The sequence below is a fragment of the Pezoporus wallicus genome, unplaced genomic scaffold (genome assembly GCF_028554395.1).
Source record: "Pezoporus wallicus isolate ANWC-B61680 ecotype Strahan unplaced genomic scaffold, APGP_CSIRO_Pwel_v1 contig_5967, whole genome shotgun sequence".
Lineage (NCBI taxonomy): Eukaryota > Metazoa > Chordata > Aves > Psittaciformes > Psittacidae > Pezoporus > Pezoporus wallicus.
The window spans coordinates 306,932-325,796 of NW_026639377.1; the positions used below are offsets into that span (position 1 = coordinate 306,932).

Sequence of the window (18,865 nt, forward strand, 5' to 3'; positions counted from 1 at the left end):
CCATACCAAGGTAAGTACTGGGGAATGGTGTGTTTTGTGTGTGTGTGTGTGTTGTACTAGAAATAGAACCTACTTGTACTGTTTGATAGAGAAACATATCTATTTGATATAGGTATTTAGTGGCAAGGTATGATAATTTTATTCACTCCCACTATTTGTAAATTTTTTGGATGTTATAAATTCCTGTGAAGATTTCGCTGCTCATGTGCAATGCTTAAAACTGCAGAACTGGTGAGACGTTGTCTTTATTTGTCAATTCCTTTACATGTGAGGCAACTCTTTCCCAATTCACTGTCTTAAAGTGCGTTCATGAAACTGTCAGTAACCATTAGCCTTGCAAATGGCAAGGCAGTCAATACTGAAGGGGGAATTTCTAGAGAATCCTGAACAAGTAAAAGCCATCTAAGGATAACAGTAATTCTTCTTATTGACTATGTTATCATGCTTTGCCTACTTGTTCATAAACGCGAGGAAAGAATATCTTCACTAGCAGAAGGAAGCAAAAGCATTTACTTTATATATGTCCTGTACCATGAAAATTTCAGGAAAGAAGGAAGGGGGAACAGCTTTCCAGAAGAACCTGGAGTAATATATCTGTTCACAGCAGTAAAGGAGTATTGTTTCCTTATTAGTGGTAGTTACAGTTAAGTCTAAATCACTGAAAGTTCAGCCTTTTTCCTGGACTGTCCCTACGTATATAGTTACGGTATACTCTTAAAGGTGCTTTGAAGAAATTAAGACCTTTTTCAGTTTGAAGTGAAATAGTGTGTTATACATCTTGGCTGCTGAGGAATTTAGGGCTATTTTAGCTATGAAATTCATTTGAAACCCTCCAGTCTTTGCTAGTTTGGTAAGACCTGGCCTAGTTGCTTGCTTAATCCTCTGCAGCTAAAGAGAGGAAAGAGAAATAACCTGTTTTACTTAAGTGAAGGGGCTAGAGGGGGAAGCAATTACTTGCCACTGGCAGACTGATATCCAGCCAGTCCTCAAGCAATGAATACTGTGGAGAAACCAAAAAAGCTAGAGCAAAAGCTAAACACTGATGTGCCACCAGCACTGTTGGGTTCACAAATATGGAAGCACTATACAGGCTGCTATGCTGAAAATTAACCAAATCCAGTGCAGCCACAACCACCTTCTTTTTCCTTACTAATAGCTGAAGCTGGCAAGTTCTAAGGGGTCAGTGTCAGAAAGATTCAGTATTTCCCATTAGGCCAAACTGCCTATTGGTGTTAGAGGCATACTGAAAGGATTCTGAGAAGGATGCCAGTATTTCTGAAAACAGTTATTACACCATGAAATAAAGTTATTACTTAGAGTAACAAGACTCATTAGTTGTTACTTTTTAAATATGTTCTTTTTTTTTATTGTAGATTTATCTAAGGCAGCAAGATAAACCAGCCAGTATCAATCAAAATGTTCGCATCGCCAAAATGACTCTCATTGACCTGGCAGGATCTGAACGTGCCAGTGTGACAAATGCCAAGGGGGCCCGTTTTAGAGAAGGAGCAAATATTAACCGCTCCCTGCTAGCTCTGGGAAATGTCATTAATGCCTTGGCAGATCCAAAGGTATGTGCTTCTTTTCCATGCAGTTCTCACCTCATCGTGTTCTGAAAATACTTTGAAAAATGGTAAGCTTTCATTGACTTTAGTTCACAGTCCCAATGGGAAAGTTCTCAAAAGTAACGTAAGCCACCTAAGGATAGTGTCAAAGGTAAACGTACCTCCTTTTCTTAACCACATCTTTCAAAATCAAGCATGTGTAGAGAAAATCTCATGAGTGAATATATAGCCTTGTTAAGACAAAGACTTTTCTGGACGCTTATGCCCTTTAATCTTAGGGGAGGAAGCTCTTATAAGAGAAAACGCCTATCCAAACTTGGATAGGTGGTGCACGCATCCATACGCCCACACTCACAGCCTTTTAGCCCCCATTCCATTCACAGTAGTGAATTAGTCTTGTCAACTAGCTCACTAACTTAAGGGAAGGAGTGGGGACAGTTGTGCGGAAGAAGGACAAAACCTCCTGAACTTTAGCCAAGGACAAGTCCATTGCCTTACAGCTACACTGTTTTTGGTCTATCATCGTCATCTTGAAGTGGGAGGCAGAATTTGAAATCTGTACATGGACCAAAAGTGAGATTCTTGATGTTGACTTACTTGGTGGAGGACTGGGGTAGTAGTGATCTAACTGGGGTACTGTGAGATGAAGATTCTGTATACAGGATTGGAGGAAAAAAAAAAACCAACCTTTACAAACCCTGCTTTGGATTGCCTGGAAAAATTGTGTTATCTCTATCCTTTAAAATAGCTGAAACCTGAGCTGTCATAGACCTTGGCAGCTTACAGTAGGTAACCATGCTTTGAGCAGAGGGATTGGGCTAAATGGATCTTGAGAGGTCCTTCCCAACCTCTGTTATTCTGTGAACTGTAAGTGGTTTAATGTAGTCTGCCATTCCTGTTAGTTGCCCACGTCACAAAAATAGTTACATACCTGGGCATCAGAAAGAAACCTGGCTAACACAGCTGACTAACCCAGAAATTGCATATCAACTTTCTTTCTAGAGTAAGAAACAGCACATTCCTTATCGAAACAGCAAGCTCACTCGCTTATTGAAAGATTCTCTTGGAGGAAACTGCCGAACAATAATGATAGCTGCCATTAGTCCATCATCTATGTTCTATGATGATACATATAATACTCTTAAGTATGCAAACAGAGCAAAGGATATCAAGTCTTCGGTGAGTATGTTGGTATTTATTGATCTATCAAAGTACAACAAAAGAGTATTGAGGGAGTTATTTTAGAAGACTGTAATTACCTTCATTTCTGCCCTAAAATTTTGTTCAGTTAGCTCGTGTTTCTTAACTTACTCAGATAAGTGAAAAATGGAGGTACTAGTTCTGGCCTAAAAGCAACATAGCTTCATTAGTGGGATGATGCTACCAGTTTGGAAGTTTGTTTTGTGAGCATCAATTTTAGAAATAATTCTTAGCTGGTAGAATGTGCACTCAGTTTTAGTATCTTACTACTTTATCAGAGTGTTTCTCCTAATTTTTTCCATGTAATACAGGTTGACTTAGTTTCCACATGTTGCAAATGTAAAGATAGCCTTTATAAGAAAAGGCAGAAGATAGACATAAAATAGTAAAACTAATCTGAACAAGTGCAAAATGTGTGTACATATATAAATAATTTTTTATTGTTCTGTTGAGGGAAATGGTTATAGGAGTGCAACGGGTGACTCCAGAAGTTGGGGGTCAGTTTTGTTGTGCAAGTCGGGATTTTATTCACCCCTTTCTTCATAATACAGTACAAGTATAGATAGGTAGTACTTACAGACAATGTATTTATTATGCAGGAAACCATGAAGGAGTCCTCTTAAATTCTAACTTGTTCCTTTTCTTTAGCAGTTGAAGAGCAATGTTGTTAGCTTGGACAGTCACATAAGCCAGTATGTTAAAATTTGCAATGAACAAAAGAAAGAGGTATGTTTAAAAAAAAAACAACCAAACCCTATTGTTAAAAGTCTGAGAGATTAATTGTTACAACTTTGAATAAAAAACATGAATATGTATTTATGGGATTAAACCTGTATGTCAGTATTATCCTAATTCTGCCTTATAGTCTGCAGAAGCAAGATGTTTTGTCCTCTAAGAATATCGCTTACTGACGTTTGTGAAGTTTTTCAAGATGTAAGCTCAGAACAATAGGTTTAAAAAAAACATAACCATTATATTCCAACTAAAAGGTATCTTTTTTGGTTTAGATCCTAATGTTAAAAGAGAAACTGAGAGAATATGAAGAAAAGCAAGGAAGCATTCCTGGAAATCCTGATGCTGCAGTACTTTCAAACAACCAACAAGTGATAACACAAAGGTAAGTGAATCAGATAACAATCTTGCTTCAAAATTGGGGTTTGCATAACTTGTAAAAGCTTTCATAAAACAACTCTTTCTAATATAAGTTTCCTCATTTTTAGCATTGCTTTACTTAGGCTAGGTGTGGCTTTGCATAATTTATCACTTCTTTACAGAACAGCTTGGTGGTGGATTTAAAACAAAGCAAATAATATATACTTGAAATATCCTGATATTAACCTTCTAGGAAAATGCAGTAAAACACTGCAGGGTAACTGTAGTCCTCAAGAAGCTGACATAACTCGTTCTGACATCACAATTGAGATCAGTGTTGAAGGGTCTTGTATCAATTAGGTACTTTCTTATGAAGTATTTCCTAGATAGATTTTTTTTTTTAAGCTTATCAATAGCCTTGTTATTGTAATGAAGAAATCTCATGTCAGATTGGGGTATTTTTTTAAGGCTACCGATATTATTCTGTATTAAAATGCAGATGGAATTCTACCGCTAATAATACAAAAGATGTTGGAAAAAGTGTTTTCATAGGAAGCGCTAGATCTTTGTAGGGCTAAGAAGTTCTTTTCTACCACAAAAGCTAACAATTTTGGAGAAAACTGACAATATTCTTTAATCTTGGTTGTGTAAAGTACTTTTTTTCAGAATAACATCAAATATAAATTTTATCAATTTCTTATCCTATTTTGAGCAAAAAAATATAGTAAAGAACGCAAAGCAAACAAACCAAACTACTAAATAGCCATGACACTGGTCTGTATATATGGGCTGAGCCATAACCTAACAACAGAAATGGAATGATCAATGTAGCAAAAGTTGAGTTCTATGTAATACAGAAGTACAATGCATTTAAGAAAGGGGAAAATGAGTTGAACTTAATAGCAATAAAAGCTTCCTGATAGATCTGTCTATAGAGCAATCTTACGTAGGGGATAATAAGTCTATCTCACAGTTTTTTTTAAAACCAGGCAAAGTCCTCTAATAACAGGAAAAAATCCTTTTTCTGGTAAGAAGCTTATCTTCATGACACAAAAAATGTGCAAATGTCTCACAAGTAAGAGTAATTTATTATAGTTTTGAAGGTATTAATAAAGTGGTCAATCTAGACTTCTAAAATCAATGTAATAGGTTTTGAGGAGAGGCACAGTATTATTTACAAGGCTCTTTATCAATAACTCGAGGAACATGTTACCAAATGGAACTTAATTTGAAATTCCAAAACTATACTTTAAGTTCTAATGGTGGTGTTTCTCCTCACAGTCTACTTTAGTTTAAGTAATTGGGCAGACAACACATATAAGCAGCAGGAAAGAGCATATGAATGCTAGCTTTCAGCAAAGCTACTTAGCAGGTCTTTTTTGTGGGTGGGCAGAATGTAGTTTGCATAAATGATAGCTGCTGCTGCCAGATAGTATTTTGGTAATAAGTTTCGTGCTAGGTTTAAGAGAGGCAAGAACTTAAAGCTCTTCTTTCCACACAGTTAATTTATGTTTGTAGGTTCCTCACTTTCTATTGCTTTTAGACTTCTTGGTCTCTTTTTATTCTTGGTGATGTTCCTGTCAATCTTTTCTGATGTGACAGTCTCTCATGAGTGCACACAAAAAATAACAGACTAAGACATGATATATGAATTTGTTGCAGAAGTCAATCTATTCCATAAGAAGGTTAGGTTTTTGTGTGAAAGTCTTTCTGGATCTGTCTCTGCATATTTCACCACGTATTTCTGAGAATTACTTAGATTTATTCAGTTAACTTCTTATTGGCCTTTTGAATGTGGTATTTTTTAACCTGAAAAACTTTGGTAAAAGCCCATTCAAAGCAAAATTCTATCTGAGCTTCGTTTTACTGGCTGTCCAGAGGTTTCAATAAACCTCTCATTCAGGTTTATTTTTATTTAAGTTTCAAAAGAAGTGTAGGCTTCCAAGCCATATTGAGAGTTCTGACAGTTTTCCTGCATATTTTTGCACTGTAAATCTTTAAGGTTAATTTAATTTCTTGTGATTTGCCCTTTATTTCATTCTGTGTGTGGGAAGAGTCAGTCAAAGGCAAGGTCTCCAAAATGTCTTTTCAAAATTCTGGACACATTCCATGCCAAGATTTCTTGGTTAGAGAATGTTAGGGTGTTAATCTTCCGGAATATCTGTACACACACACATGTAAGCTTATCCAAATCCCTCTAGATACAGGCAATGAAGTGGATGTTTCATTGTGTTCTTCCTCACGAGGATCCTGTCAGGTTCATCCTACTGATGGTATGGGTGATGAGTTCATTTCCCCCATGTTTGTTTACAGGTTTTGAAGATATTCTTCTGTCCTTTCCCTTCCATTTGGGACAGGGTAGAGAGCCTTATTCAGAGTCTTATATTTCAGTCCAACTACCTATTATTTTTGCTTTACTTTTACCTGGAAGAGACTTTCTGATTACACCACTTGCTTCTTCAAAACCATAGGTTATTCCTGCTCCCTCTGTCTAAAGCTTGGTCATACACTGCCTGCCAATCCGTAGTCTTGAGCCTGTTGAGGTAGCAGTGGACACTGGAACTGCCACTGAGAGGTCCACAAGCTCTTTGAGACTAGGCAGCACAGAGTTCATAGCCTGGATATGCCTACAGGATCACTGTCATTTTTAAGTGAAGAAGAGAGGGTGGAGATAAGAATAGAAGTGTGCTTACTCAAGGAATGAATCCAGTTCAAGGCAAGAGCTTTGCAACGGCTTCTTGATGCTATATCTGGGACACTGATCATTATATGTACACAGAGTTGTTTTACCTGTAATGGTTCCTCACACTGACTGTACACAGAATCTTACCTTATGACCAGGGTTTTACTGTGAAGTAAATTGAGGGAGAGGATTCACCTTCATTCTGTATTGCTGTGTTTCCCAGACAGCTGGGAGGAACCACGTTTCTATGGATACTATAGTAGTGCAGACTGTATAGATAGTAACAGTGTAGGGTAAGAAATCTGATATTCTGCAGCTGACTATGTTATACCTTAAAGAAATATTATGTCTAAATTCTGTGTGGGTTTTAGTACATAATTTACCTAGATATGTGGACGCTTAAGTAAAACCCTAAAACTGTAGAATTTCTAAAACTGTACATAAGAATTCATTTGTTAATTCTGTTCACTTTTAAAATGACAGTAATAAAACACTAAAATGAAAGACTTGCCATTATCCAGTCTTAGACTATGTAATGGAATTGCTACTTCTGAAACAGTGGTAAGAAGTCAACTACATGGCAAGAATGTCTTTTCAACTTGCTCTCTGGTTGCACCTATGTGTTAATTTATAATATTTGTGTGGTATTTAATATTGTTACTGTTTATACTCAACACTGTATAGTAACTTCAAACATTGCATATCTTTAGAACGTTTGCATGCTACCGGCTCAGTTTAAACCACTACAGCATGTTAGACTGTGCCTTGATTCTTATGGCAAGTTCTAACATGTCAGTAGGATGTTGTGACATGGCTTGTGTACAAGGTTGGTCATTATTGAAATATGCAGTATCTTTTTGGGCTCTTCTGTACTGCATTTTGAGTATTTGGGAGTTGAAGTGAGAAAGTACCATCACTGAAACTTATATTGCAATATGGTAATACTTCTAGGCTTTCTTCTTATTGTTATTCTCATTTACATCGCAGACTAGGAATAAGCAGATTTTGAGGCTACTTAAACATTGGTCTCCTTAGAATAAGTTTTAAGTACCTTCTATCATTAGTTTGTGTTTTTCCCCACCTGTTAGTATGTGTTAAAACATGATGCATGTTCTGATTTGTCATCCATTGGTGATTCAAATTCTACAGCAAAACTTCAGAGAAAGGGAGCAATTGAAGACTTCTGGTTTTTGAAGGAGACCTTGTGTGTCTGTGGCTACAGTAGTCGGATATGTTTAATAAATTAGTATAAGGAGAAAACATGGCTATTTAGTTTGTTTTGAAGGTAGAGATAAGGCCTGTGTGAATAAGTTAGATATCTTTTCTTTGAATCCCAGTGTCATCTTCATAAATACAACAAGGCTTATTTCTAGTGTCCCCCTTCAAAATTCACATCCCATTTCTAGTTCAAGTACATAAAATCATTACTGATGTGCTGACACTTTATTTAGTCCTCATCTAGAACAGGCTTTATACGTTTTTTCCCTCTAAATTTTTGTATGTTTATTTCATTAACCTCAAATTGAAAGTTCCCCTTTCAAAGGAGATGGTCATTAAAAAAGTCTTCAATAAGTAATCCATTTTTTATTATTATCTTTTGGTTCTAATAGATACAAAGAAATCCTTAAAAGTGTGTTTGCCAACCGTGAAGAAATCAGAAAAGAATACCTCAAGTTAGAAATGCAAATAAAGGAAAATGCACTGAAGACACATTACCAGAAACAATGTCATGAACAAATTCAGCTGATGTGCTCTGAAGAAAGAATAGAAAAGGTGAGTTTTCTGTAACGTATTACAAGGTATCATCTTAGTTTTGCTGTACTAATGTATGTTTTTTTGCTCAAGTAATTATATAATCACTTAATGCTTAGAGATCAAAATGAGACCATTTGTCACTTCTCTATGACAAACTGTGTTAGTGTCCTAATTTTTAGAATGTATTGCAAAATACATGTCCTCTGAAAAGGAGTCTCTTTTGCCTTGCTAGGATACTGCCTCATTCCACTTGCTGGTGCTGGTTTTGTGCCTTTTTCCTTGTCAAATTTCAGAGAAGCATCAGAATTTTGATGCTTGAACATAGAGGGTTTTCCTTTTGTGAGATATTTTATCCTTTAGTGAGTTAGGACATATTGCTTTAGGAAAACAAAGCAGGTTAAATTCCTTCTTCATATTCATGCTTGAGTAGAAATCATTAGGTTATTGTATCCAGAAGTGTGCCTGTCTGTATGCACACAAGTAGTTTTTCAGTCTTTCCAACTTAAGATAATTGTGTCCTGGAACAGAAATTGATCAAATCAAAGGTATTATTCTTCAAAGGTATAACAAAATGACACTGCTGTCTGTTATAAGGGTTTCCAGGAAAAGGACGCGGGTGGGGGTGTGGAATGAGGAAGGGAGGAATGAAAACGTTTTAAAGTAATGTCTGTGAAGAGACTGTGCTACTAACTTTTAATTAAACTGAAAAGAAATGCAGAAAGTTTGTTATTCCCAGTTAAGTATAACAGTATGGAAAAAGATTTTTATATATATATATAAATAAAAGTATTTGTGAACATCATTTGAAAGTTTTCACTTTAAATGCTGATTTTTAGGCCACTTGCAAGAGGGACCAAAAGCTTGCAATGCTTAGAACTCACTGTGTGCACATACAGCAGAAAAGAGGGGAGGAGGCTGAACGTTTTGAGGAAAATACCAGTTGGCTGCATCGTGTTGAGAATGAAATGCGTCTACTGGGTCAAGATGGGTGCATTCCAAAGGTAAAATGCCTTTCATTTCAAGTACAGGTTTCATGCATTATAGGCAACATCTGACTATAGTTAAGAATAGATTTTAATTACTGCCCCCCCATCTCTGTCTCACTTCTGTTCATGGCTTCTGCCATTCTTTCAGTGTGATTTCCAATTCCAGCGTTAATTGTTTCTGTTCTTTTGTCCTAAAATGTTTCCTTATTTGTGCAAGTGTTCCTTGGTCATGAAAGTAGATGGTGATGTGCAAAACTGCATGCTAAAGGGGAGTAAGTATGCTATTGCTGGGCAGTTCAGATAAATGCCAGTATTGATGCTGCTCCTGGGCATTCACTTCTTGTCTTGCCTTTACAGTAGCTCCTGATGCTTGTCAAACCATGTAACAACCTAATTCTTAGCCTGGCCAAAAAAGCATTTGAGGGTGCTAGGAGAAGAGTGGGAAGGGGAAAAGAAGTGGAAAGTTAAGTTCTCTGCCAAGTTTTAGCAAGTAGAGTCAGCTCTGTGTGGCCTCAGGCAAGCACCAGAGCTGGGAGAAGAGATGACAGTCTGTACAGGAACAAGAAGACAAGACAGCTGGGGTGTTGCTCCTCTGTGCCTTTCGGTTTCAGCCAGCAAGTGGAGTGGCTTAAATGATACTGCAGTGAGCACTGATCTGACTCATATATTGGAATATATTTCAATACCTGTATTCTTATTGGGATGACTAAAATGTGTTGATACCTTAAAATAAATTATCTTTAGGATATTTCAAACAGGATACTGGTATCTCAGGAAACTGGAACCTCAGAAAGATGGCTAAGTACAATAAGGTTTTGTCCCAGATAATGTCACTGAAAAACTCTGATATGGAGCAAGAGCACAGGAAAAGACAAGTGTATTTTTGGGCATGCATAGATGTGTGCCTCTTGGATTCTTAATGCTAATTACAGCACATTCACTGTTGGTCAAATGACTCTAGAAAGCATTATTTATGCATGTAAATTAAAATTGAAAAAATCATACTACTTCACCATAAAACTTGAACAATATAGATTTATTTCCATCTTTACTTTTCAAGGTAGGATCAATTAATATTACTTTCAGTTTAAATTTTAGTTTCTCACTGTCAGTCTGATGTGCAGTACTTTGGTTTTGGGTTATTTTGGGCTTTTTTCCTCCTTTTGCCTAAGGAACTCTGTGAAGATCTGCGGCATTGCCATTTAAACCTAGAAGTTAAGGACCTGAAAGCTCAGATTAAGCATATGTTATCTCTGGCGTCCCTTCAAGATCAGCATTATAAGCAGACAGAAAAGTAAGTATGGTTTGCATATCAGGTCTGATAAGATTTATATGCTGGTATTGGTAACTTCAGAAGACATACCTATAGAACTTAGTTTTACTTGAAACTGAAGCAAAATGTTTATCAAGCTTCAATGTTACAATTGTGTTTCAGGTAGGATGGAAAATAATAATAACTTATTAAATCTTGGCTTGTATCCACAGTTGTTTAACAGAAACTGCAGGTATACTCTAGTGCTTCTTATTTTTATTTAATTTTCTTATTTTCATAGATTTTCCAAATTGTTCACTAGGTCCAGGTGTCTTTCTTCTGTGTTGAACAGCAATACTGATGTTTTTTTTTAAGTGTTTGTGTTCTCCTTTAATTTCTTGCATTGTAGATGTTAATAAATTTACCTGTATAAAAAATAGTAACTATTAAACTGTAATATAGCTGGTCAGAACAGGTCGGGGGGGGGGGTGGAAGCTGAATTTGCAGGTAAGCCCCAGTTCTTTATTAGCAGTCCCTTGAAAATGTTACTTTTCCTCCCTTGGAGAAGAGGGTGTTACCATAAACATGATAAAAAGTAATACATAAGCAAGCTTTTTTAAGCTACATAGCTAATAATTACAAAGTTGCCTCTTTGGCTGGGGCTTTTTTTTATGTATATACGTGTATATAATATACTCCTTCCCATATTGCATGAACCTACTGTTTAGTCTTGCAACTGAATCCACAGCTAATGAATTCCTGTGTTCACAAGGAATTCCTAAGCTTTTGTCACTTCAATTTGACTTGCAGGTATGTGTGGATCTTAATGTATTCCATTCTTTAATTAAAGATTGTCGTATCTTAATTTGAGCTAGGCTTCTAATAAGGTTCTATGCACATATAATTAAGATCTCATTGGTTTAATCCACATTATTTGTTTTATACTCTTTTTCAATTACCTGATACTTAATTTTAGAAAGTCATAATTCATTTGAGAGATGCTGACTTTCTGTTGTGTATAAGGGACTGCAGATCTTAGGCACACTTCATAAATGCTTAGAGTGTACTACAAGACTTTTCCAAAGTGAAAAATCGCTCTACTTAGTAATGAATATTTCCTATTAGTGTCATGGTATTCCCTTAAAACAAAAATTAAATACATAGCAGAACCTGCAGGGGGGGAGGGGGGTAAGTGTGTGGAGAAGGGCAAAACCTTGTTGCGTTTGTAATAGTAGCAGTGCTAGTAAAGAATGAATTAGTTACGATGTAGTTATATTTGTCTTGCCTCTTGTTATTTTACAGAGTGCTAAATACTTTGCTTCCAGTTCTTCGCAAGCAGTACCTGACTTTGAAAGAAGCTGGCTTGACAGATAATGTATCTGAGACTGAATTTGGAGAGGTTGAGCAGCTGATACAAAGACAAAAATCAGTAGTTTGGGCTGACCAGGCTGAAGAAAAGGAACAAAATCAAAACCATGAACTAGCATTGTCTTCTATCTTTACATTCCCACAGCTTGTGAACAGACCAAACACTCCATGCCGTAAGTATATCATTTATTTATTCTCTCTTAGAAATAGATTATGTCTCTTGCAAAAGCTATGTCACCCACAAACACAGTGAATGCACACTTCTAGAAACACCAAAGCCAAAGGTAAAACTGAGCCTTGGACCCACTTTGTATAAACTATGTACCATTCTCAATTACATATAGAAAAGTTTACTTCTTCAATGGCTAGACACTCTGCCAACAGATAACTCCCTCTTTATTTTGTTGTAACTTATCCCATGTATCAATATTCCTAGATTCTGTGTTTTTAATTTCATTTGAATCTTTCGTGTGACATTGATGAAAAAAGAATCTTAGTAACAAGAAGTATAATAATTCTGTTATTGATTGGAAATCTTAAGCAGCTAGTACAGTTTGCACAGTATAGTAATAGCCTTGAGGGAGTTGAGATTTCCTATTAATTACAGGATGAATTGGAATCAATTTGGAACAATATTTTATAGGCTTATATTTCCAAAAATCAAAGGATTCACCATTTCTACCATGGAATTGACTGCTTTACTGTATTACGATGGCCCCATTTTTTCACCATAACTCTATGTAGGTGGCTTTTCTTCAGCTGTAAAGTGAGTTGCTCCTGAGTGTAGCCGGGGTAAAAAGGGATGAAGAATCCTTGCAGAAGGTGCTGTTACAAGAGATGACAAGCAAAAATCTCTGCCTGATAGTGCAGCTGCTGGGGGCCAGTGCTTGTATCTTGTGCTCATAGCCAATGCTTAGTATACAGTGGCTTTGGAAGACATCTGTAGGTAACAGGGGAACATAAACAGTAGCAGCTCTGCTCAGAAAAAAATATTCAGAGTATTTGTAGAGTACAATTTTAATCTTAATGTATCCTTACCTACCACTACTGGTGTTGACATGGTCATTTCCATACATCTTGGGTGGTGAGGTGGGAAAAAGTACTCGTTTACCAGTATTTTAGAAAAATTTCTGAGCACGAAATAAATAAAATAACTCCTGAATTGTTTGAAATCACATTTAAAATATTTTGAACTATTGGCTGACACTATGGTGTGGAAATATACAGAATGCACATAACAAACTATTCAGGGGAAAAAAAATTGAAAATTAAAAAAAACCCACCAAACAAATGAGGAAAAAAAAAAAAACAAAAAAAAAAACCAAAAAAAACCCGCAGAAACTGGGAAAAAACCTCTGCATGAGAACATGTGAAATAGTATAATAAGACCAACGTACTGATCAGAAATAGGAAGGTTGTAGTAATTTCTTTTTTCATTTAAAGATGAAGAAAATTATTCAAGAATCCAATTCCTTCTCCCTGAAGTCACCTTTGAAATATGCTTTGCAAATGTTAGCAGGAGCTGACCTAAGAACTTGGTGAACCAGTACAAAAGAAGATTTATACATATTTCCTTACGTGTTGTGAAGCTTTGATATTTTATTCTTTATAATTTGTCCAAGAGGTTGGGAAGCAAGTAGTGTTTGAAGAAAGAAAAAGTAAAGTGAAATTAATTAATGTTCTACACAGTGGTCATTATTGCTTATATAGAAATCCATATTTTACCTATAACATAATTGTGTGGACTTCAACTTAACAGCAGGAAAGAGAAATGCACTTCATTTCTTGTGATTTGATTCTTACTTCTCCTGCTATCAGTTAAAAGCAGTAATATTTTTAAAATCTCATTTAATAGAAATATATGTAGCTTTGTATTAGTGACTCAGAAGTTTCTTTCTGAAATTATCTGGAGGAAAGGATAGAAAAGTTAACTGGTGGCGATGCAATGTTTCATATGAAACCTGAATCTAGAGCATCTTTGAGGAGGAGTATTGAATCTGCTGGTATCAAATGTGATGTATTGCTTTTGAACCTATGTTAACACATACTGGAAAGAATTAGTATTTTTTTTTAATACAAATCCCTCTATAAAAACAAGATGCTGCTCATTTAGAACACAGTAAGACCTATGATAAAATATAAATTCCTCCTCATTGTAAGCTTATGAAGTTAATAATTATGTATGTTTTGTTGAACTCAAAAGTATCTAAGTATGTATGCAATATCCATGCATTATCTGTATTTAGAAATTCCAAATTAATGAAAGAACAACTCACTGTGTTTAAAATGGTAGTGATGCAGAGAAACATCTGTACTTAAAGAAATCATTGATTTCTGCATGTCATAAAACATGAGGCACTAATCATTGCAGATTGCAATTTCTTTCATGACAAGTAACCTTTTGCCAGCAGTGTTTTTAGAGAGACTCGTGACATGGTTCAGTTGCAAATTAATTGTTATTGTGTGTGTATATAATTCTATGATCTTACAAAAATGAAAATATGTTAAGCCACTTTTCTGATTATAAGCACTGTTCCCAAAAGGCCAAAGCAGCTAGATCATTTCTGTAGAACAGGAAAAACTGTGAAAGCAGGACCTTGACTTCTCATGGGTTTCTTTGGAATTAACTACATTCTACTAGTTGATTCTGAAGAGGGAAGTCAAACTAGTAATTGATGTGGGGGAAAAAGAACTTTAAAAGTGTGAAGAGAAGGATAGCAAAAGTGAAAGGGTAGGGATTTTTATCCCAGGTTTTCTTAAAAGTCTCTCACAGAAAGTAGCTTTCAAATATCTATTCCTAATGGGCTTTACTTTATTGTATGAATTGGTTTTGGTATTACCTTGTTTTAAGATGTCTATGAGGAGTTTCAAAATGCTAAAGAATTTCACCTGAGTTCCAGGAATGAATAAATCTTTTTTTCTAATTAAGGTTTCTCCCTTGGAAAGTTTTTTTTGTGTTAAATGATATCAAGTCATAGTGGGAGGGGAAAAGATCAGAAGGGAGATTAAGATTAGGTATTAAGAAAAAAATCCAAACTTGGCTATGAGGGTGGTGAGGCCCTGGCACAGGTTGCCCAGAGAAGCAGTGGCAGCCCCATCCCTGGCAGTGTTCCAGGACAAGTTGGATGGGGCTTGGAGCAATCTGGTCTAGTGGAAGGTGTCTCTGCCTGTGACCGGGGGTTAGAAGAGTATGAGCTCTGAGGTTCCTTCCAACCCAAACCATTTTATGATACTCCAGGTGTGTATTCAACATGTGTTTCTGTGGTCAAGTTAACAAGTTTGTCAGTTCTTGTGCTTAGAAACTGATCTTTAGCAAAAGTTGATTAAAGCTCATCAGCTTTGCCAGAGCATATGTAGCACTTAACTACAGTAATTAACATCTTTCTATCTTGTTCTTTTCTTTAACCTTTGAAACTTTTAAACACCTTCTGTAAAGTATCTTGCTCTGAGAATCATATATGTGCTACTACCTGACTGTTATTCAGCAATCTTGTCCAACCAACTAATGTTGCTTAGTCATCTGTATCTGCATGCTGTAGCACTACCATGGGTCATAGAAATAACTCTCAGAAAATTCACTATTTGTCTTAAGCAAATGCTCCTTGCTCTCTTGGTTTGCTTGCACTGTGCCATGCAAGTAACTTCCTCTAACAAATTGGCTTGCAGTGTATGCTAACTCACTCTACGTGTACTGATTGAAGGAGTGTTTAGTAAAGAGCTTAAATTTCTGATTGCACTTAGTTGAGGTGAGCTTTCTTCTGCCAGTTCAGGAATTTTTAAAATGAAGCTCAAAATACCCTCAAATACCTGTCCTGTGAGGAAAAGCTGAGAGAGCTGGGATTTTTCAGCCTGGAGAAGAGAAGGCTCTAGGGTGACCTTATTGTGGCCTTTAAGTCCTTAAAAAGGGCCTATAAGAAAGATGGGGAGAGACTTTTTGGCAGGGCCTGCTGTGATAGGAAAAAGAGTGATGGTTTTAAACTAAAAGAGGGAGATGCAAGCGGGAAAAGAAATCTTTACAACGAGGGTGGTAAAACACTGACACAGGTTGCCCAGAGAGGTGGTGAATGCATCATCCCTGGAGATGTTCAAGTCCAGGCTGGATGTGGTTCTGGGCAATCTGATCTGGTTGAAGATGTCCCTGCTCATTGCAGGGGGGTTGGACTAGATGTCTTTAGAAGGTTCCTTCCAACCCAAACTATTCTAGCATTCCATTAAATTTAAAATGCAGCATTTGAATTGTCTTATAATTTAAAGTAAAAATAATGTTACAGTATTTGCACAACATTAGTTTATCCCACTGTGTTCATATTATACTTAATACTGATTTTTCTTGGTAATTTAATTTTGATTTCTTAAAACAAGACTGAAAACACATTTTCAGAACTTCTACTCTCGCTGTCTTCTGCTATGAAGCCTTAAGGTGGGGTTTCTGTGACATGTCTTAACCATCTTTCTACTCTGTCTTGATATGGCTGATTTTTTTTTTTTTTTAACAGCTTTCATCAACGTATACTCCTATTTTTAAATGTCCACCCATACTATTCATTCTGACCTTAATCATAAGTTCAAGTTGTAGTTTTGTATAGGACACGCTGATTTTTCCACTACCCTTTTGGTTTTCAAATACACAAAAATTTGATTGTTTGTGTTTGCTTCATGAAACTATAAATGCGATCTCTCCGTATCAAGGTATTGCGCAAGCAATGAAAACAATGTTAAATTCATTTTAAAATATATTTGGGCCCCCATTCTTGAGTGCTGGTTAATGGAGGCCATACAGTATTCATAGACTATGGACTGATGGGTGGAGAGCTCTGACTGGTATTTGCAAGTATTTCTGTGAATAGGAAAGTTGTTGGCATTGTTTCAGGCATCCCATTTCCGGAAGCCTTACTGTACATTACCATTGAGAGAATGGAATTGATTTACAGGAAAAAAAAAAAAAAAAAAGGCAGGCATCCATTACCTCCCCTTGTCACAAACATCCAAAAGGAAAGTCTATTTATTGTTTTGCATGGCAGGAAAAATTGGGGTATAGTTGTATGCAGTAGAAAATTGATTAAAAGTAGGAAAAGCGTGTGTCTTGTATATAGGAAAGATTTGTCTTATGTTGACCAGCTTTTTCTCATTATCTTATAACTTTTTTTTTTTGTCATGCTGTGTAAAATAGTACACCTGAACACAAGGACTCACAAGGATGCAGCCAGGATTTTAGCTTTTTACAGTTCCCAGCTGCTGTTTTCAAAGCAGTTTGTGACCAAACAAACCATTGGTGGTCACAAAGATGCATTTGGGTTACATGAATACTCAAGAATTGAAATGTATTCACTAGATCTCACTTGTAATTTGGAATTCTGTGAGTCAGTTGTTAAAACGATGAAAATGAATGATTAGTATTGTAATTGGATCAATCATTGGTAGCCCAGAAATATTTATTGAAATGAATACATTAATATTTTATTTCACTTAAGCAGAACTACCTGGTAGACTTGATTTAGCACAATTTCCAGAAATAATCCTCATGCATGTATTAACATGAGTTTCAGAAGAGAAGTTTAGGCCATTATTTTGTCTCAAATGTCAATTAAAAATAATCCAATTCATCAGAGTTGTTTGTCATGAACTCTACTCACTTTTGCTGTGACTCATGTTTCACAAATACTGTCTTCTGCTTTTCATTTTAACTCACAGGGCTGTAAATATCTACTATCACTGTGTTTCTCTCCTGATAAATCAGTTCTTAGTAGTCTTTTGGGACAGATAATGCAACAAGCTTTATGACCAAAACCACCTTGTACTGTTTGGAGGGTGGTTAGTCAGTGGAGTGTGACTTTGGTTTTTAATTTGTGAGACTCAAGAAAAATAATATTTAGAAACTCCAACAACTACGTTTCATAATCCTCAGCCTGAAGCGAAAGATCAGCAAATACATGATCTATTCTTTGAAATACATTTGGAATAATACTTATTTTTAAAAAGAAGTGTTGCAGCTGAAAGCACTAGCTAAGGAAATACACCTTCTAAACTTTTCTTTCAAGCTCCTCCATCAGGATGTAGGTTAACTGCAGATGTTTTGGTAAAGTACAAAGGGATTCATTTTTGTATATAAAATAAAAAGTAAACTTACCATCACTGAGTCATGGTGGTCATTCTGATGCAAATGATTGAACTGGCCACAAAACATGAAGCAAATACAAACTGTAAACACTATAATTTCCCTACCTTTTTATGGAACAGGTTTGGCGATTTTTTTCAGAGTTGGAAAGTGTTTGTCTTTCAGTAGATGAGTAATGACGATTAATGGTGAGCATTAAACATCCATTCTAGAACTATTTACAGTTGTTCCAGAAAATAGGCTGTCTTCAGTGCACTGTCTTCACTTCTTGCCAGTAACACTCCTAAGACAGTGATAACAGATTGGATCTAGATTCGGCTGACTTGCAGTTTCCAGTTCCAATACAAGGGAAAATCCCATTGAACCAATCACATGTAATACTTGCCAGTAGACACCTTTAAGTTTCTGGAATCCTGTATTTTTGTAACCTATTTATGGGATTTGACATAGCGTGCTGCATTGAGTTCAGTGTATTTGTTCTGTGAGAGGTAGGTATTGCTCTTTGAGTTAAACTTACTAGATACCCCATGCACATCACATCCTATTAATGCAAGAAATCTTTATTAATCTTATCTATGGTACTTTATTACTGGTTTATATATTTATTCAGTTCATAATTAAGAATCTATTGTTGTCTTAATTTACTGTGTTTAGGCAGTAAGATAAAGCATATGTTAAAACATATATACATACATCCCCCCTGCAAGCATTCAACAATATCACATTAAAATGGAGTATCCTGGGAGAAAACATTGCCTGAGATTGTCATGTGAATAGTTTGGTTTTAGTAGACACGACCTGCTATGAAATGAATGTCTCTTCATTTATTAATGTGTTGCTTTAATAATG

The 18,865-nt window shown here is 36.0% G+C and overlaps 1 protein-coding gene across 2 annotated transcripts in view; it reads left to right on the forward strand.

The window, feature by feature from the left end:
- Positions 1-18,865, forward strand: part of KIF18A (kinesin family member 18A) — a 35,296-nt gene that overhangs the window by 6,783 nt on the left and 9,648 nt on the right. For both annotated transcript variants that reach the window (XM_057414403.1, XM_057414402.1), the window contains exons 5-12: positions 1,374-1,571; positions 2,568-2,744; positions 3,417-3,491; positions 3,773-3,882; positions 8,151-8,313; positions 9,132-9,296; positions 10,454-10,575; positions 11,836-12,074. In XM_057414403.1, the coding sequence (XP_057270386.1) occupies positions 1,374-1,571; positions 2,568-2,744; positions 3,417-3,491; positions 3,773-3,882; positions 8,151-8,313; positions 9,132-9,296; positions 10,454-10,575; positions 11,836-12,074 (1,249 nt within the window). The remainder of the gene's footprint in view (positions 1-1,373; positions 1,572-2,567; positions 2,745-3,416; positions 3,492-3,772; positions 3,883-8,150; positions 8,314-9,131; positions 9,297-10,453; positions 10,576-11,835; positions 12,075-18,865) is intronic.